The 20348-nt window shown below is 38.4% G+C and overlaps 1 protein-coding gene and 1 long non-coding RNA gene across 3 annotated transcripts in view; one reads left to right on the top strand and one right to left on the bottom strand.

Moving 5' to 3' along the window:
* LOC144376390 (uncharacterized) overlaps nucleotides 1-1601 on the bottom strand; it is a 46563-nt gene extending 44962 nt beyond the window's left edge. Inside the window, exon 1 of the long non-coding RNA XR_013436831.1 lies at nucleotides 1468-1601. This is a non-coding gene — a long non-coding RNA (uncharacterized LOC144376390). The remainder of the gene's footprint in view (nucleotides 1-1467) is intronic.
* The window catches only part of Tfrc (transferrin receptor), a 31734-nt gene continuing 12877 nt past the window's right edge, over nucleotides 1492-20348 (top strand). The window contains exons 1-11 of one of the 2 annotated variants that reach the window (XM_013365184.4): nucleotides 1492-1628; nucleotides 8042-8100; nucleotides 10271-10472; nucleotides 10943-11144; nucleotides 12072-12221; nucleotides 12428-12527; nucleotides 13930-14043; nucleotides 16192-16290; nucleotides 17054-17193; nucleotides 18762-18916; nucleotides 19873-19992. In XM_013365184.4, the coding sequence (XP_013220638.2) occupies nucleotides 8065-8100; nucleotides 10271-10472; nucleotides 10943-11144; nucleotides 12072-12221; nucleotides 12428-12527; nucleotides 13930-14043; nucleotides 16192-16290; nucleotides 17054-17193; nucleotides 18762-18916; nucleotides 19873-19992 (1318 nt within the window). In that variant the 5' untranslated portion in view covers nucleotides 1492-1628; nucleotides 8042-8064. Of the gene's footprint in view, nucleotides 1753-8041; nucleotides 8101-10270; nucleotides 10473-10942; nucleotides 11145-12071; nucleotides 12222-12427; nucleotides 12528-13929; nucleotides 14044-16191; nucleotides 16291-17053; nucleotides 17194-18761; nucleotides 18917-19872; nucleotides 19993-20348 lie in introns of both variants that reach the window. The other variant, XM_005340279.5, reaches the window with a different exon arrangement.

Genomic DNA, 20348 nt, shown 5'->3' with positions numbered 1-20348 from the left:
AAATTGAGGCAAAAAGAGGGGAATTCAATTTCCTTAAAATCACCAGTTCTGCAAGCATCTTGAATTCTTGCATCCTCTTTTGGAGGCAACCCATGCAGTTCCCATTTCACCATTCAAAAATCAGGAAGCAGACTTGGGCAGGACTCACTGAAACTTCCCTGAGACCCCCAATAAAACTGGGGCTGGCAGGAGGGCTGCACCATCCTCCTGACAGGGCCCGTTCTACCTCATAACCAAGGAAAAGCAGACGGTAGGTCTATTGTCTGAATTTCAAGGCAACTAAGGTGCAGCGATGTTCTGGCTTATAAGATTTTTAAATACATATTTTAGAGTGGAGAGAGATTTTATACAGGGGTGGGTGTAAATGGAACTGCTGCAGGGCTCTTGGATGGCACATGCCCATAATCCCAGCTCCTGGGAGGCTGAGATAGGAAGATCTGCAAATTTGACCTCAGCCTGAGCTACTTAGCAAGACCCCATCTAAAAATAAAATCTAAGGGTGGAGATGTAGTTGAGTAGTAGAGCTCTTAATTAACATGCACCAAGCCCAGGGTTCAATCCCCAATACTACAGAGGAAACAAACAAAAACCTGCGGTGGCAAATCCCAAGTATTTGCCCTTATTTCAGAGCGGAATGTGGGAAAAGGCAAGAGCCTACAGCCCCAGAATAGATTTGTATTTTAAAGTACTGCCCCAGGTCCCGTAGGGCTCCACCTACAAAGTCTGTTGTTGTTGTTATCTGTAACCCTCTGTTGGTCCAGGTTTAACTTAGAAGCTATTTGTAAACTCTCTCTCATTGGTCTTGGTCTGTAATGGACAGAAGGCAAAATGTGAATGTTTGCAAAGACTTTTAAAAGTGACAAGAATCCTGTCGTGTTTGTTATGCATTCAGCAATCCTGTAACAATAATGGCAGTAAACGTGAAGTTAAATCTACAATCCTATCACCTCAGCATGTTTCTTGTTTCTGCCTTCCTTTCCATTTTCTTATGCCTTAAACATATGCAAATCCCTCTGTCAGTCTAGGTTCAAGTGCTGCTTGTATACCTCCTGAAAACAATTTTGCATTTTGCTTTTATTTTTCTCCCCTTTTTGCTTATTTCTGAGGCTGCGAAATATATATGTTTACAATATGCCTTAGTGGCTACCTCATATTCCATCCTGAATATGATACTTTAAGTAACTATTCACCATAAATATTTTGGAGTCAAAGCTACACTTTCGACCTTGCACTGCAGGGCCTGGAGGTCGGTCAAGGTTAGGCGGAGCGCTCCGGGCGACAAGGGCTGGGTCCGGTGACCCAGAAGAGGGCGCCCAGTAGAAAGCCAGAGCGCCAATCGCTTGGCTTCCCCCGGCACCTGCCGTCTTGGCGCCTTTTCTCTGAGACCTCGCCCCACCCCGCGCACCCAAGCGGAGGGCCGGGGCCGGGTGCGCGCGCACATCACCCCAGGCGGTTTCTTTAGAGTACCTCGTTAGGTGTACGTGAGGCAGGAAGTGACGCAAATCCTAGGGGGTCGAGTGGGGCGGGCCCATGCTATAAGCCGCCGGTTGCGGGTGGCCAACCTCTCAGAGGGCGTCTGGATCTCCAGTAGCGGCTGGGCGGTAGCGGACAGAGGAGGAGGCGCCTGAGTGAGTGACGAGCGGCGGCTGTTAGAACTTCAGAGACCCTCTTGTTCTTTCCTCAGCCTGGGAGGCGGGTTGGAGCGGTGTCCGGGCCGACCCCACCTCGGTGCTGTCCAGCAGCTGCGGGGAGGTGCGGAGGTTGCAGCGACTCGGAGGGGCGGGCGGGATGCTGCGGGAGCCGCGAGCTGGTGGGCCGGGGGCTGCGGCCACGCCGAGAGAGGACTGCAGGTGCAGAGGGGTGGGGCCGCTCTGCAGAGAGGAACGTCCTTTTACTCCTGCGTTTTGCGCCTGCCTTGGTCGCGGAGAGGCGAATGGTTTTTCTTTAGGGCTTAGGGCAAGAATAAAAATATCCCATCATCGCTCTGCCCTCTCTCCATTCTGCTTCCGGCTCCTCGGGCCGGGTCGATCCCTGTTCCTCAGTAGCTGGCTCTTAAAAGCTGCATGCCCTCCTAGCCAGGCTCAGGGGCAGCCACGCTGCAGCAGCACTGCTGAACTTGGAGCACGTGGCTGCTCCAGGAAGTAACCCCCAGCAGTGGCTGTCGGGGTTCTTGGGTGACCTTGGGCTTATAACCCTTCTCTTCTGCAAGGCCTGGTCTCAAGGGACAAAGCTGACCCCGATTCGGTTACGAGAGTGTCATGGGCATTTAGGTGGCAGTTTCTGAGAACCGCACATTTGAGCTCCGGCACCACCTGATCTTTTGCCAGGCTCTGCCTGTTGGCCTTGTGTGTGGACTCAAATTTTCCCAAGGCGGAATCCAACAGAACGTCCCAGGTGTTCACATTAAGAGTACTGCTGGCAGTCTTTCCTACAAGATGGGAGACCGTAGGAAAAAGACTTGTGTGTAAACTCTGGGAATTAGCAGTGTGATCAAAGGGCTTTTGAGACCTATTGTGTTCATTGTTTCTGCTGGACAGCTCTCTACAGTGGTTGTATGGAGAGAGGGTCTGTAAGAAAATGATATTTAGTGACACCTCTTTTCATTTAACACTTTCTCCCTGCCCACTGATTGCAGTGACCTTGGGGTACATGACTTATGGAGAGGACTGCAGTATTGTGTATTTTCCCATTAAGAGGATTGAAATAGGAAATAGTTGTCCAGTTACAGAAGTATTTGGCTACCCGACGTCTTTATTGGGGGCTTAACTACGAGTCTGTAATAGTAGGTGCTGACTCATTTGTCTCAGAACTGGGAAATTTGACCCATTAACAAAGAAATTTAAGCTGACTTCTAGAATTTATTGCGAAAATTAAGTTTAGGCTCTCTAAAGTACTTGTGGGTTCTGCATTGTCTTTATGGTTTTGGATTATAAACTTAGTGTGCTTTATATGAAGAACCCACCGTTGAAAACTTTTACATGAAGAACCCACAGTTGGATATAATATAGTACCCCCGCCACCCCCTTTGGGATGCTGTTGTCAAGTAATCATGACTGTAAACCTAGCCAGTGTTAAGGATTTAGTTTGGGTAACTCAACCCTAAGGCAGTTATTTGTTTCTGATAATGTGCTTATCTATTATGGAGTAAGGTTCCTAGCTAAACCTTAGGCAAATAATGAAATCTAGTTAAAAATGGCCTTGTGGAACTCTTCTGTGTAGGTACCTTCTTTCTGCTGTCCCTGATGAGCAGGCCACAGTGACTTCAAGTGGTTCTGTAATTCTGACCTTCAGTTTGGGCAATCTCTTTTCAGAGGCTATATGGGAAGGAAGCTGCTGCTCCACTGCTCTTTCATTTCAGGCCATAAAATTAAACTCTTAACTAGAAGCACCTTGACCATCCCTTGTGAATTCGTGTGTGTGTGTGTGTGTGTGTGTGTGTGTGTGTGTGTAAGTACATGAGTTTTGAGCACCCTGCACAAGTTTGGTAAATTCATGTAATCCTTTTCTTTTCACCTAGTGAATGCATAGTTGTCTAAGGAAATGTTTGCATTGTCTACAACAGGTGCTTGAGATTTTAGAACCCTACCGGGTATATTTTACAGTTTTTCTGCTTTTATTTATTTAGATACCTGGGATTGAACCCAGGGCTTACATAACCATTGAGCCACATTTCCAGCCTTTTAATTTATTATTTTGAGACAGGATCTTGCTAAGTTACCTAATTCAGTAAGTTGCTGAGGCTGACTTTCAACTTGAAATTCTGCCACAGTGTACCACTCATTGTGCCCAGCAGTTTTTCTGCTTTTAAAGAAACTTCCTTCTACCCAAGATTTACCTGGTGATTTCAGGATAAACCAGACTAGTGATAAAGATGGGAAAGATTCTAGTTCCAAACTTTTCATTATGTTCTTTTTTCATGTCATTTGGAACCTCATGTGCATGAATCATGCACCAATACTGTTAAGAAATAAAATTTTTACTCCTTATTAATTAACAGATAGTCCATTATCCAGTGTTCCAGGATAGGGAAATATGTCAGAAAAAACTTCATAAAGATGGGCATTGAGCTGAGTCTGGAAGAGATGAATAGGACCTCAAGGAACAGGGAAGAGTGTAGGTAAAGTGTATTCTGTCTCATTTAGGAGAAAATGCAGATTATGAACATAAGGCAGTGAAGATTTTTAGAACAGATCCTCAAAAACGGGTATAGGAACTTCCTTTTATGTGAACTCCAAAGACTTGAAACAGTGGCTGATTTTCTAAATTGAAGTGGGCTTGCTGGTATTGACAAATGGCTTGTTCTTACTTCACAAGAGAGAGTAGTGGCTTTGTCTGTTATAATAGGTAAGAGTATATCTGAACTCTTCCACAACCTCCAGCTCTATGAAATGTTTATAGATCCTTAGTCTTGAGATACTACAATTAGTTTGAGATTTCAAGATAGTTCTTCACTAAGGTACATCCCCAGCAAGATGACTTTATTTTAAGGAAGGTTGGGATTGTAGTCTACCTAGTATCTTTTGCCTGTTTATCTTCTGTCTCACAACTCAAAGACATTTCAGATCCTCCTTCTGTTTCACATAAGAATTGAACTGGTTTTTTTCCCCTCAAGCTGGGTGTGGTGATCTATACCTTAAACCCAGTTTCTCCAGAGACTGAGGCTAGAGGATCGCAAGTTTGAGGCAAGGGGGCAATTTAGTGAGACCTTGTCTCAAGATAAAAAGGGCTGGGGAATATTTATAGCTCGGTGGTAGAGTGCTTGCCTAGCATATATGAGTACCCAAGTTCTATCCCCGTTGGGAACTTCAGAGATAATACAGTTAACTAATGTGTGTAAAAATCCAGGTGATACTAGGATTGTATCTTGTAATAGATTAATCAGCATTGGTGATGACATCTTGAAATAAACCAAATGAGAATTGTTTTTGACTTTTAGATATGGCTTTTTAATAGAACTGTTTATAGACAGAATGGTGTTGATAACTGGTAGGAAAAGTTTCTCTCCCATGCCCCTTTAGAGTACATAAATTAGAGTGATTTCACTTGGGTTTTTGTTTTGTTTGCCACAGATTAAACCCAGGGGCACTTAATCATTGAACCACAACCCCAGTCCTTTTAAAAAAAAAAAAAAAAAACTTTTGAGCCAGGGTCTCATTTAAGTTGCTGAGGTTGTCTTTGAACTTGTGATCCTCATCCCTCAACCTTCCAAGTAGCTGGGATTATAGGCTTGTGCTCCCATATTCAAGTGACTTATTTTATGTTACATTATTAATTTTGTGTCTGTAGATTGAAATAAAAATAACATTTGTTTTATCAGTAACATGTACTCTGGTTTTAATTACATAAATAATAAATATGTGTAAATGTCTACTTGTTTTATAGATTTGAAAATCACTCAATCTCATTTATTTAATTTGTTTAAATAATTTATTTAAATGTGTTATGACTTAAAATTATTTCCATGACCAACGGTATAGCTCAATGGTAGAGTGTTTGCCTAGCAGGGATGTTTCATCCTGGGTTCCATCCCCAGTACTGCAATAAATAAATAAAATTATATAAACAAAATTAATTTAAAACTATAAAAATTGAGGCATGGTTGGTTCAGACAAGTTTTAAACTTGTAAACTGTTTTCTCCTAGAAAAAGGATGATCAAAATTGGCTTAGGGTGGGGCCTTCTGGTTCTGGCCCAAGTGATTGTGGTTTCACACTTTTGGTGCAATGGTAGTGATAAAACTTTGTACCAGAAGGGGCAAGAGATTGTACTTCTAAGAATATGATAGATTGCATATGACTTTGGTCTTTAAAGCCTCGGGATAAAAAAAAAAAATTGATTAATAGTACTTTTTAGAAAGGAACTTTTTAGCCAGGTGTGGTGGTACTTGCCTGTAATCTCAGCAGCTCAGGAGGCTAAGGCAGGAGGATTGCAAGTTTGAAGCCAGCCTCAGCAACTTATCGAAGCTCTAAGCAACTCAGTGAGACCCTGTTTCAAAAGAGGAGGCTTTCTCTAAAGCCAGTTTACACAGTGTCTTTTATTTTGTAGGTGGCATGCTTTCTACCTTGTGGGTATTTAAATAATATGCTATAAGTGTACTTCTGTGTTTAGAAAAGACTTAAAAGTGGATTATATGTAATAGATGTCCATTTTCAACATCACTTTCAAGTACCTGGATGCACTCAGACCAAATTAATTCGAAAATTATGATTTCAGTAAAGGCTTTAACTTGACATGACGTTTAGTTACAGAGAGATTTTACTTTGATTATAAATAAAATAAACATATTGTGTCCAACTACAGTTAAAAAAATAGATATTTTTTAAAAAAGGGCTGGGGTTATAGCTCAGCAGTAGAGTGCTTGCCTAGCACATGCGAGGCCCTTGGTTCGATCTCGGCACCAATAAAAATAAATAAAATAAGATTGTGTCCAACTGCAACTTAAAAAAAATTAATTCCAGGGGTAAGAATATAATTTCCCTCCCTCCTGCCCTCCCTTCCTTCCTTGGGATTGAACTCAGGGATGCTTTACTATTTACCATTGAGCTATATTCCCAGTTCTTTTTTTTTTCCTAGTGAGACAGTTCTCACTAAGTTGCTGAGGGTCTTGCTATATTGCACAGCTGGCCTCGATTTTGTAATATTGCCCCAGACCATTGAGCCACTGGGATTACAGGTATATGCCACTGCCTTGGCCAAGAATACTTTAGATTTAGAGTATCAGTTTGCACCCAGGTGCAGTAGCACATGCCTATAATTCTGGCCGCCCTGGAGGCTGAGACAAGAGGATCAAAGCCAGCTTGAGCAATTTAGCAAGACCCTGTCTCAACGTAAAATATAAAAAAGGAGGTGGAAAATACTAGATTAAACAAAGGTGGCTGGGGCTGAGGCTCAAGCGGTAGTGCGCTTGCCTGCACTACCTGGCATGCGTGTGGCCCGGGTTTAATCCTCAGCACCACATACAAAACAAAGATATTGTGTCCTCCGAAAAACTAAAAAAAATAAATATTAAAAATTCTCTCTCTCTCTCTTTTTCTCTCTCTCTTTCTCTCTCTCTCTCTCTCTCTCTTTAAAAAACAAAACAAACAAACAAAAAAACCCAATGGTACCTCCTCCAAACAAAACAAAACAAACCTTAAGAAGGGCTTGGGAAGTAGCTCAGTGGTTAAACACCCCTGATTTTAATCCCTGGTACCAAAAAAAAAAAAAAAAAAATTATCAGTTAGCAGCCTTATATAAATCGCTTAGCTTCTTAGGTAATTGATGTCTTCATCTGTAAAATAGCATACCTATGTGTTTTGTCTGTGTGTAAGCTCTAACAGATTATTAGAGCAACTGTTTTAAATGAAGGATTAGGATTCTCGTGTCTATTGCAGATGCTTTGTGATTTTGACTTAATTCTGCTTCAGTCTTCCCTTCCCCCAGATGATAGTCTGTTGTCTCCCCCACCTTTTTTTTTTTTTTCAGTCCTGAAGATTAAACCCAAGGTCTTGAATGCTAGGCAAGTGCTCTACCATTGAGCTACATCCCCAACCCTGTCCCTTTTTCTTTTTGCTGTTAAATTTGGCTACTTAAATCTGCTTAGCAGGAATGACATTCTAATTAGTTTTCCCCACATTTTAATTTTCAAATATGTCAAGCCTGCAGGTAAAGTTGAAATAATAGTACAGTGATACTCTTTCTATCCCCTTTAACTAGATTTACTGTTAGCTATTTGCCACATAGGGGTGATACACACAACATGCATACTGAAAATGAATTACAGACAAGATACTTCATCCTTAATTACTTGGCATTAATCTAAGAACAAAAATATAACATCTTATCACACTCCCAAAATCTGGCATTGATAGAGTAGCATTAGCTAGTAGGTAGTCCATATTCAAATTTTTTGTTTCTGTCCTGTCTTTCAAGCTAATCCCACAGCTACCCTGCTTTAATTCAGGAATTTGATATATAATAATCTATTCTGATGATGAAAATCTCTCACTAATTTGATATAGTATTATCTATCTCATTATATTAATTCTTTATTCTAATATTAGGTTCTTCCCTGTGGCAACTCACAATGATGGATCAAGCCAGATCAGCAATCTCTAACTTGGTAAGATATTTTTAATTACGTTTTTGTTTGCAAGTATGTGAAGTATAAAAGCCTGACTTTCACCCAGCAAGCATGAAATAATATCCTCAACTATACTTACATGATCTTTTACATTTGAACTAGGTTTTGAGGCATATACAGATCCCATAAAGGAAGGGTATATCTAGGCTTTTTTTTTTTTTTTAATTAAGAATTGAACCCAGGGGTACTCTACGACTGAACCTTAATCCTTTTTTAATTTTTTATTTTGAGATAATATCTCACTAAATTGCCAGGCTGGCCTCTAACTTGAAATTGTATGTACCTCAGCTTCCTGAGTAGCTGGGATTAAATGTATATGTCATCACACATAGGGTAGATTCGTATAGGCTGTAGATTCACTTGTGGGTTTTTTTTGTTTGTTTGGTACTGGGAATTGAACTCAGGGTCACCTGACCGCTGAGCCACATCCCAGGCCTATTTTGTATTTTATTTAGAGACAGGGTCTGACTTAATTGTTTAGCACCTCGCCTTTGCTGAGACTGGATTTGAACTCGAAATTCTCCTACCTCAGCCTCCCCAAGTCACTGGGATTACAGGTGTGCACCACCATGCCCAGCTAGATTGTTTTTGTTTTTTTAATATTTTTTAGTTGTCAGTGTACCTTTATTTTATTTATATGTGGTGCTGAGAATCCAACACAGTGTCTCACACATGCTAGGCAAGGTCTCTACCACTGAGCTACAACTCCAGCCCTAGATTCAGGTGTTTTTTTTTTTTTTGTTTTTTTTTTTAATATCTAGCTTCAGGTATTTTATTATAGCAACAGAAAATGCCCCCTGGTATGATCCACCCTTCCCCTGGGAGCACTCCCAAATACCAAGATATGTTCCAATGTTTGTGTGAAGACAGGAATAGATTCAGTTCTGATTAAGGTTAATTATGGAAAATATTGTAGAAGCTTCAGGGTGTTTGGGTATGTTTGGTTATGTTGGTTCATGTTGTCTATTTGATAGGATATTGGTGTACACTTATAGTCCCAGCTACTTGGGAGGCTGAGGCATGAGGACCTTTGAGTCCAGCCTAGGCAGCACAGCAAGATCTGATAATCTTAGTATGAAGAATTCTCTTTTAAAAATGTGTAGAGAAGGGGCTATAGCTGTATCTCAATGGTATAGCACTTGCCTAGCATGTGTGAGGCACTGGGTTCAATCTTAGCACCGCATCTAAATAAAAAAAACAACTTAAAAAAATATTTAAAAAAAATGTATAGAGGAGCTGGGCACAACTTGGAAGGCTGAGGCGGGAGGATCGCAAATTCAAAGCCAGCCTTAGTAACGGTGAGGTGCTAAGCAACTCAAGTGAGACTCTGTCTCTAAATAAAATACAAAATAGGGCTGGGGAGTTGGTCTAGGGGTTGAGTGCCCCTGAGTTCAATCCCTGGTACCAAAAAAAAAAAAAAAAAGTATAGAGGAGATATACAAAGAGAAATCCTGAATGAAAAAGCTTAATGAAGAAGACCAGTATGTGATCTAGCCCTCATCTGCCATTGACAGAACTGGGCAGAGGGAAGGTTGTTAATTTGAAAGAGGAACTTCTTTTCCTTTAATAATGTATATCAGGTAGGTAGGGCGTGGCATGGTGGTACACACCTGACATCCCAGTTTGAGAGGCTGAGGCAGGAAGATCACAAGTTCAAAAACAGCTTTAGCAACTTAGCTGAGACCCTGTCTCAATTTTTTAAAAAGGGACTGGCGTTTTCACTCAATAATTAAACTCCCCTGTGTTCAATCAATCCCTGGTTCAATACAATAATAACAACAAAAACTCTGTATCAGGTGATAGTAATGGTCCAAGTATGGTACTTGTGCATATGCATGTTCATGGTGGCATACACCTATACTCTCAGCTTCTTAGGAGGCTGAAGTAATAGGAGATTTTCAAGTTGAGGGCCAGTCTAGGCAACTTAGTGAGACCCTGTCTTAAAATAAAACAGGCTGTGAAATGTAGCTCAGTTGTATAGTGCCTAGTAAGTTCTAGGACTTGGGATCTATTCCAGTACCACCACCACCACCCCCCACCAAAAAAGAAAAGAAAAACCAAGTTTAGTACTTGAGCAAGTTTTTGTAAATGTTCCTAATTCCTTTTTTTTTTCCTCCATAATGCTTTCCCTTTTTTTGTTAAATCTCAGTTTGGTGGAGAACCATTGTCATACACCCGGTTTAGTCTGGCACGCCAAGTAGATGGAGATAACAGTCATGTCGAGATGAAACTAGCTGTAGATGAAGAAGAAAATGCTGACAGTAATATGAGGGCCAGTGTCCCCAAATCAAAAAGGTTTAATGGAAGTATCTGCTATGGGACTATTGCTGTAATCATCTTTTTCATGATTGGTAAGTGTTTCTTCTAACCAATTTTGAGAAGTCTATTTTAGCTCAGCAGATCGTTATTTTGTACCTTTTAAGTGTCACTATGCTAGACATTAGCAGTACAATGATAACTAATACTTTATACCTGCCATTGAATTTAATGTAGTAGAAGAGAGTTACACAGATAATTTTAATATCTTGTGCATATCTTATGCTAGAAACATACACCTCAGCCTGAGGTTTCAAGGAAGGCTTCTGATGAGAAAGCATACCTACCTAAAGTTTGAACAAATAAACTGTTTAAGTAGTTACTATATAATAGATTCAATGGTTTAAAAATCTGTGAAACAGAAATGCATTGTATACTTTAAAACTACTTAGAATTTAATTAAAATCAGTATTTTCAAGATTTAGCTTTAAAAATTAACGATTTCTATGGGTATAGATTATTAATAAGTTCTACAAGTTTATTGCTCAAACTTTTTTATCTTCAGGATTTATGATTGGTTATCTCGGCTATTGTAAACGAGTAGAACCAAAAACTGACTGTGGAAAATCAGGAACAGGGGTGGAGGAATCAGAAAACTCAGAAGCAGAAGAGGACTTCCATGAAACACCTTCTCGCTTGTATTGGGCAGACCTTAAAGCAATGTTGTCAGAGAAACTGAATACCATAGATTTCACCAGCACTATCAAGTAAGTTTGAATTACTTCACAAGTTCATCTTCAATGTCTAAATGCATACTTACTGATTATTAGGTGGCAGTGAAAGAAAACAAGGATGAGTCTTGAGGAGAGGCTTTTTAGGGTAGGGAAGATTTCCCTATAGCTATAGAAAAAAAGGGGTCAGCAAAGAATTACTCAGCAGTAGTGGAGAAAAGTTAGAACTTTCCTGGGAATTCTCCATTGAAAATTTCACAGCTTTGATCTTTTTGCCTTTTTTTTTTTTTTTTTTTTTTTTGTAGCTTATTGCTCATTATCAAGACTTTTTTCTGCTTTGATCAGTTCCATCTTAGCCTTTTGTCACAACGTGTTGAGCTCTGCTACTGTCCACAAGGGCATAGTTTCTTTCATCTTCTACAGTCATAACTTATTTGACTGCCTGATTTGATATGTGCTCTACTATTTATTGATTTCTGCTGGTTCTCACTCATTAATTCATAACCCAAGAGATATCCTTATAAAGTTTCTGTCCCATCTTCTTCAAACACATGTCTCTGTAAAAAACAAATCATCTTTTTACCTTTTGCTAGCTTCCTATATTTTCAATGTAGGAATTCTTTCAGTCTTAAATTAGCAATTTTGGTATTTTTACTTCATAGGCATTATGGACAAATTAAGTGTAGTCCATGGGAGACAGGGGCGAAAAATTAGTGTGCTGAGTATCATTAGTAAGAACCATGTGAGTTCTGACAGTTTTGCTTCCAGGGGATTCAAAATGCTTCAGAGAGGTAAAAATTGAAACTACATATCTTTTTTCTTCTGATTTTTTTTTTCTATCTGGTCATTTTAGGAAGTTTGGGTCATAGTTCATTTAATTGTGAGGATAATTCTGAGCTCTGGGATTAAAACAATTTGCTTGGTGATTGGGATAAATGTTTTAACAGACTTTTTTCCCTCTAGGCAATTGAATCAAAATACATATATTCCTCGTGAGGCTGGGTCTCAGAAAGATGAAAATCTTGCCTATTTTATTGAAAATCAATTCCATGATTTTCAACTCAGCAAAGTCTGGCGTGACGAACACTATGTTAAGATTCAGGTCAAAGGCAGGTATGTCAAAAGATCATAAACTTATTTTATAGAAGTAATGACTTTCAAGTCATGCTAACCATAGCAATGACTTTAAAAGTAAAAAACAAGTTTTAAGATTTAGAGCAAAATTCCCTCAAGCTAGATAATTTAAATGTATTCAAGCTATTTAATATATTTTTCCCCAAGGTTGGCCTTAGCTTCATTTTAATTTAATCTTTTTTTAGCCATGCTCAAAACTCGGTGATTCTATTGAATAATAGCCTGGCATATCTGTTGGAGAATCCAAAGGGTTACGTGGCATACAGTAAAGCTACAACAGTTACTGTAAGTAAGGCAAAACAGTACATGAAATGCTACTCTGATGAATAGCTCTCCTCTTCACTCATTCTGCTCTAGTCACTTTGACCTTCTTGTTGTTTACCATTTAAACTCAAGCATGTTCCTACCTCAAACCTTTTATAAAGTTTTATAAGCCTTTTATGAAGTTTTGTAAAACTTGCCTTCCATGGGGTGCTGTGAAGCACCCCCATCTGTATCCCAGCAACTTGGAAGGCTGAAGCAGGAGCAGCACAAGCTCCATGCCAGCCTCTGCAACATAGGGAGGTCCTAAGCAACTTGGCAAGACCTTGTCATAAAATAAAATGGATTGGGGATGCAAAAAAGTAGCTCCCCTCTAATTACTTTCTCTTACTGTTTTGTTGTTGTTGTTGTTGTTGTTTGTTTTGTTTTTCCCTTTCATATACTTCTAGCACCTAACACCAACTAAATGTAAACTAGAGATTAGTTTCATTTATGACATGTCCCATAGCCTTGGAGAGTGCCAGACACATGGTGGTATTTGCTAATGAATGCACATATCAAACTCCCCTTTGGAACAGCTAAATATCCACCTTGGGCTGGGGGTGTGACTTAGTGTTGGTAGCATGCTTGTCTACATGTATATACAAAGCCCTGGGTTTGATCACCATAAAAGCAAATAATAAATTGTCAGATTATTTGCCAGTTATAAATCACATATTTGTATGTTGGCTTTATATTTAATGGGTGCCTTCTGCACCAGATGAAGTTTTATGGTGGTTTTCTGCATTCCTGATTGGTCACCTGTATCATTTGGAGATGGGGAGATTGTTTTGTTATGTAACATTGAGATTTTAGTTCATCTGCAATTTTTCTATATTCAGATATTGGGTTATTAATGTTAGTTGTTCACCAATAGTGAATACTAATAGTTTAGAAACTTGATGACAACTTATGCAAACATCTAAAAGTTGGTTTATGCAAGTCACATTATTTTAATATAGTATTTAACAATTTTTTGGAAAGATTTATTACACTCTTCAGTTAAAACCTAGGCATGTCCTTAATTGTCTGAGATTCAGGAATGGAAATCTTATGTCATTGGTGCTTCTATGATAACTGTATATGCCTCTGTGTTTAGTATATCCTATTATCACTTCTTTTCCCCAGAAATATCCGAAGCAATATAAAATAGTCTTTAAATTAAAGCCATCATATGATAAGCAAAAGCATAAATAAAGAGTGCTGGGAATCTTGGTTTTACTCCTGATAACTGACTAGTTTTGACATTCAGAACTTTACAATATCTTTTTGGCTTTGAACCCCCACACACTTTTTTTCCCTCCCTTTCTTGGTTTCCTCTTTCAGATTCTATAGCTGTTCTGATATAGCTCATTAATGCTCATTAAACCTACTATCTTTGTTCTAGGGCAAATTGGTTCATGCTAATTTTGGCACTAAAAAAGACTTTGAGGATTTAAATGTTTCTGTTAATGGATCTTTAGTGATTGTTAAAGCTGGGAAAATCACTTTTGCAGAAAAGGTGAGTATGGGTTACCAAATTCAATGGTATCTTACTAGTTAGTTAAATGCTATTTCTTGTCAATTTTCTCAAATTTTATTTATCTAAAATCATAGGATACTTCAAAACTGTGGCATATTCACTTCCTAGTATTTTGTAGCCAGCCATCATTGTCTATGAAAATGAAATAATAAAAAAAAAATGCTTAAATGAGCAGGGCATGGGCACACTCCTGTAATCTCAGTTACTCAATAAGCTGAGAGTATCACAATTTCAGGGCCAGCCTCAGCAACTTAGCGAGGACCTAAGTAGTTCAGTGGTTGAGCCTCTGTGTTCAGTCTCCAGTAATAAAAGGAAAAAAAAAAAAAAGAAGAAGCTTAAGTGAAAGCAGTTTAAATTATGTCTGTATAACCCGGCTTTATGTGTGTATAGAATTCAGTTATGTTTTATTAAAGAGGAAATTAAAACATGCTACACAAAGGACAGGATTGTAAAATATTTTCCATATTTTTTTATTGGTGCATTATAGTTGTATGTAAAGGTAGGATTTGTTATTATGTATGCATGTATGAATATAACAACAATATGATCTGGCCAATATAATTCTCCAATATTTCCACTTACCCTCAACTTGTCCTGCCTGGTCCCTTTCCTGTATCGATCTCCCTTTGATTTTCACAAGGAACCCACTCCCCTTTTCTTTTCCTTTTTTCCTCTCTAGCTTCTACATGTGAGAGAAACTTCTGAGTTTGGCTTATTTCTCTTGACATGTTCTCAAGTTTCATCCATTTTTCTGAAAATTACATTTTATTTTTTATGTAACTTTGTTTACTTTTTATGTGGTGCTGAGGATCAAACCCAGTGCCTCACCCGTGCTAGGCAAGCATTCTACCACTGAGCTACAGCTACAGCACCTCGTTTTTCTTTATGGCTGAATAAAACTCCATTGTGTATATGTACCACATTTTTTTTATTCATCATCTATTGATCAGCACCTAAGTTGGTTCCATAATTTGGCTGTTGTGAATTGTGCTGCTATAAACATGGGTATGCATGTATCACTATAGTATGACGACTTTAATTCTTTAGGATAAATATGGAGAAATGGTATAGCTGGATCATATGGAGGTTTCATACCTAGTCTTTTGAGGAACCTTTATACTAATTTCCATAATGGTTGTACTAATTATAGTCCAACCAACAGTATAAGAGTGTTCCCTTTTCAACACATCCTTTATTATTGTTTGTATTCTTTTTAAAAATATTTTTTAGTTGTAGATGGACACAATACCTTCATTTTTATTTATTTGTTTTTATGTGGTGCTAAGGATCAAACCCAGTGCCTCACATGTGCTAGGTGAGTGAGTGCCACAGCCACATCCCTTATTGTTTCTTATTGTTTGTATTCTTTTTTTTTTTTTTTTAAGAGAGAGTGAGAGAGAGAATTTTAATATTTATTTATTTTTTCTTAGTTCTCGGTGGACACAACATCTTCGTTTTGTATGTGGTGCTGAGGATCGAACCCGGGCCGCACGCACACTAGGCGAGCGCGCTCCTGCTTGAGCCACCTCCCCAGCCCCTGTTTGTATTCTTGAAGACTGTCATTCTTATTGGTCTGGGATAAAATCTCAGTGTAGTTATGTTTTTCATTTCCCTAATTGCTAATGATGTTGGACTTTTTTTTTCCATATATTTTTGGCCATTGTAAGAAGTGTCAGTTTAGTTCATTTTCCCATTTATTAATTGGGTTAGTTGGTTTTTTTGTTTGTTAAACTTGTTCTTTATGTTTTCTGGATATTAATCCTCAGAAAAATTTCTCATTCTGTAGGTTCTCTCTACACATTCTCAAGTGTTTCCTATGCTTGTAAAAGCTTTTTAACTTGATGCCATCTCATTTATTGACTCTTGGAATTATTTTCTGAGCTACGGGTCCTATTGAGAAAGGGACTGGAAAATATTAAAAGACAATGGTTATCTTGAATCAATTTTCAAGATTCTCTGTAATTTGTTAAGTTTCAAGGGATTTTTTTTTTCTAATGTATAAGATACTTGAAACTTTTGGGAATATCAGTTTAGTCCTGTAACAATTTGTTCTTCAGCTTAAAGTCCAATGTATATTATTCTCACCTTATATGATTAGATCTTCATTTTCTGACTGTTTTTCTGTAGGTTGCAAATGCTGAAAGCGCAAATGCAATTGGTGTCTTAATATACATGGACCAGGCTACGTTTCCCGTTCTTAAGGCAGACCTTGCAGTCTTTGGACATGTGAGTTCTTATTTCTTAATTCAATGAGTTTTTGAGTTCTCCTAATTGTTACTGGTTCCACCTACCTTAGTAGAATTAAAACTATGCACTGGACATGGTAGAGCATGTGATTAGGGAGGCTAAGGCAGGAGGATCACAGTCAGTGATTAAAGCCAGTCTTTGCAACTTAGAGGTTGGGTATATGACTCAGTGGTTAAATGCCCTTGGGTTTAATCCCTGGTTCCAAAAAAAAGAAAAAAAAAAAAACTAAATAGAACTATGCTTCCTTTAATAGAGTTTTAATAGGAAGCAGGGAGATAAGTACTTTATCAGTAATGTCTTGAGCTACCAGGGTGGGTCTATGCCTGGGGTTCAAGCAGAGGATGAGGCAGGAGAATTTTAAGTTCAAGGCCAGCCTGGGTAACTGGTGAGACCTTGTCTCCAAAGGGTGTGTGTGTGTAGAGGGGGTGTGGATCTGGGGCTATAACTAAATGATAGAGTGCCCTGGGTTCAGTTCCAGTACCATAAAGAAAATAAGGTATATATAGTGCCTTGAATTGAAATTGCTAAAAATATTTATTGCCAAAAATACTTCATCAGTAGTGCTTTGAATTGAGAATTTGGCCTATGTCATCTAAAAATAAGTGTTACATATTATAGAGCCACTTAGACTTTAGGTTGTTGAACTAGCTTGGGCTGTGTAGCCTCATACCAATCGGAATCTTCTAGGTAACTTCTTAAGTGGCAGAGAGAGCTAATTAACTCTTTCATTTCTATTTACTAGGCTCATCTGGGAACAGGCGACCCTTACACACCTGGATTCCCATCTTTCAATCATACTCAGTTTCCTCCATCTCAATCATCAGGATTGCCTAATATACCTGTCCAAACAATTTCCAGAGAATGTGCAGAAAAGCTGTTAGCGTAAGTTATTATTTGAAAGCTGTCTTGTAAGGTGAGGTTTTATAAGAGAAAACTGACTAATAAGCTTAAATTGATCTAATAAAACCTGAAAATCATTGTGTATAATTTTCCACATTTGGGAATTTGGGGAATACTTATTTAATAACTTGGTATGAATAAAATGAAAAAATCCTCTATAAAGTGATATTGATAATAGATATTAGATTTATAAACTCAGGAATTCTTGTTCAATTTGGTCAGTGAATTCATTGTGTGGTATTCTGTCATAACTTCTGCTTGAGTCCTTTTTATGGTAAAGCATGTTGTTACCTATGGTAACCTATTAAATTATAGGAGAAAATATGTTAGAATTCATGTTGAGCTGCAGTAACACTGTAACATCCACTAGTATTTGGATGATTTTCTTTGGTAGCACAGAATTATTCTGGTTTCCTAGTCTATGTTGAATGTCCTCAGTTCTCATAATAGTTTCCAAATGTTTTATGGTCATAATTAATTCTTTTGGATAATCCTTCCTAATACACAAGTACCTCTTAAAAGTAGAGTATAACCAGCTGTGGTAGCACTTGCCTGTAGTCCCAGTACTCAGGAGGCTGAGGCTGAGGCAGGATGTTCACTTGAGCCCATAGACCAGCCTGGGCAACATAGTGAGACCTCCATTTCAAAACAAGAAATATTCCAGTCTGAGAGTACACATATCATTAATTTTTTTCTGCCTAATATTGTCATACAATAGATATCTAATTTTAGACCTTTATTCAAACTTTGAAAAAATTGTGTTATAGTAAGGGGTAATAATTGTTTTTTTTGTGGGGCGGTTACTGGGGATTAAACTTGAGGGACACTCAACACAGAGCCACATCCCCAGCCCTTTTTTATATTTTACAAAACCAAATCTTTACTTATTTCAAAGTGTTTTATTTTTCCTGTGGTGCTGAGGATTGAACCCAGTGAGTCACATGTGCAGGCAAGCACTCTACCAAAAAAAGAACCCCAGTCCCCTTTTTTGTGTTTTATTTAGAGACAGGGTTTCACTAAGTTGCTTAGCACTGCCTCACTGTTGCTGAGGCTGGTTTGAACTCTATCCTGTACCACCCGTGGGCGCAATGTTTTGATGCAAGTTTGTTTTTGTTTTTTGTTTTTTTTTTAACGAAACATTAGGGAAAGATAATTAACTCCCAGCAACATAGGAATATTCTTTTGTAATAGATGAGAATATACGTTACCTTTGGAGAGAGCTGGGAAATATGAATTATATTAATGGACTTTTATGATCTTTGTTTTGAGTACATCTTGGCATGTATTTCAAATGTAAACTAGCTTTGTCTCAGGCAGATGAGAGTAAGGAGACATTTAAAAATATTGTTAAACTAGGAAATAACTCATGGTTTTCAAATAACTGCCTACTGACTGGAGTAAGAGGAAAATGGTTGACCACTAGGGATTAAATTTTTTATATTTTCTTTATGTGTCCTTTGAACCTAGAACCTGGACAGACTGTAGGACTGATTTTCCAATCCTTACAGAAATAACAATAACCCAGATCTTTGCCTGTTTTCTACTTCTAGAAAAATGGAAAATGACTGTTCTGGTTGGAAAACAGACTCTTCATGTAAGATGCAATTCCCAGAGAATATGAGTGTGAAGCTATCTGTGAACAATGTGCTAAAAGAGATAAAAATTCTTAATATATTTGGAGTTATTAAAGGCTTTGAAGAACCAGGTAAAGAAAGACCTTTGTTTTGTACTTTTTCCATTGATTTTTTTTTTTTTTTAAATTCTCCCCTTAGGCATGTGGCCAAGAAGTAGGGAGTGCAGGAAGGCTAGCATGGGTTGGTTTTATGAAGTGCTAAATCTTATCTGTCCTTACCTGGACTGTGGTGTTATCAGCCTTATTGGGAGATAATAAGACCCTAGTTAAAAACTGACCATCATTACTAGACTAGGGATAAGCACATTTTTAATCTCCAATGTTCTATATCAGATCTGTAGTTAGGCTCTTTTATACTTAATGCATACTCTACACTTTACTGGCATGCTTATTCTAGACTTAATTATTAGAAAACAGTTTTAAAGCTCATCATAGCTGGATGCTGTGGTGCACATCTGTAATCCCATCAGTTGGGACGCTGAGGCAGGAGGATCGCAACTTCAAAGCCAAACCCCAACAACTTAGCAAGACCTTGTCTCAAAAATAAAAAATAAAAAAGGGCTAGGTATGTGGTTCAATGATTAAGTGCCCCTAGATTCAATCCTTGAAACAACAACAAAAAAGGTCAGGTGCAGTATTGCTTGCCTGTGATCCCAGTTTCTCAGAAGACGTGAGTAAATTCAAGACTAGCCTCACAATTTAGAACAGGGTAGGGTATAAGTACCCCTGAGTACTATTTTTTATAATTTTTTTAGTTGTAGATGGACACAACACGTTTATTTATTTACTTATTTATTTATTTTTGTAGTGCTGAGGATTGAACCCAGGACCTTATGCATGCAAGGCAAGCTCTCTACCAACTGAGCTATGCCCAGTATTCAACCCAGTGCCTCACACATGCTAGGCAAGCAAACTGCTCTACCACTGAGCTACAACTCCAGCTCTCTGAACGATATCTTTTTAAAAAAAGAATAAACTCAGTTGTGTAAAAAAGTAATTTATTTTCTTTTTCTCCCCACCCCTCCAAGATCGCTATATTGTAGTAGGGGCCCAGAGAGATTCCTGGGGTCCTGGTGCTGCAAAATCCAGTGTAGGAACAGCTCTTCTCTTGGAACTTGCCCGGACATTTTCAGATATGGTTTTAAAAGGTAAAGTACAAAGTTTGAGACCTTTGAACATTTATGTACTATGTATAGTTCTAGATGTTATTATATGCTTTCTTCACTTTTGCCTATCTTCTTAGGATTCTCTTATGCTAATCTTTAAATATAAGGTAGATTTTTTTTTTTTTTTTTTTTTAAGGAGAGAGTGAGAGAGGAGAGAGAGAGAAATTTTTAATATTTATTTTTTAGTTCTCGGCGGACACAACATCTTTGTTTGTATGTGGTGCTGAGGATCGAACCCGGGTCGCACGCATGCCAGGCGAGCGCACTACCGCTTGAGCCACATCCCCAGCCCGGTAGATTGCTTTTGACTTTGAAATGACTCAAAAGAAGGGTCTTAT

The sequence above is a fragment of the Ictidomys tridecemlineatus genome, chromosome 3 (assembly GCF_052094955.1).
Source record: "Ictidomys tridecemlineatus isolate mIctTri1 chromosome 3, mIctTri1.hap1, whole genome shotgun sequence".
NCBI lineage: Eukaryota > Metazoa > Chordata > Mammalia > Rodentia > Sciuridae > Ictidomys > Ictidomys tridecemlineatus.
The sequence above is the reverse complement of the archived record's forward strand: the minus strand, read 5'-3'. Positions and strand labels throughout refer to the sequence as shown.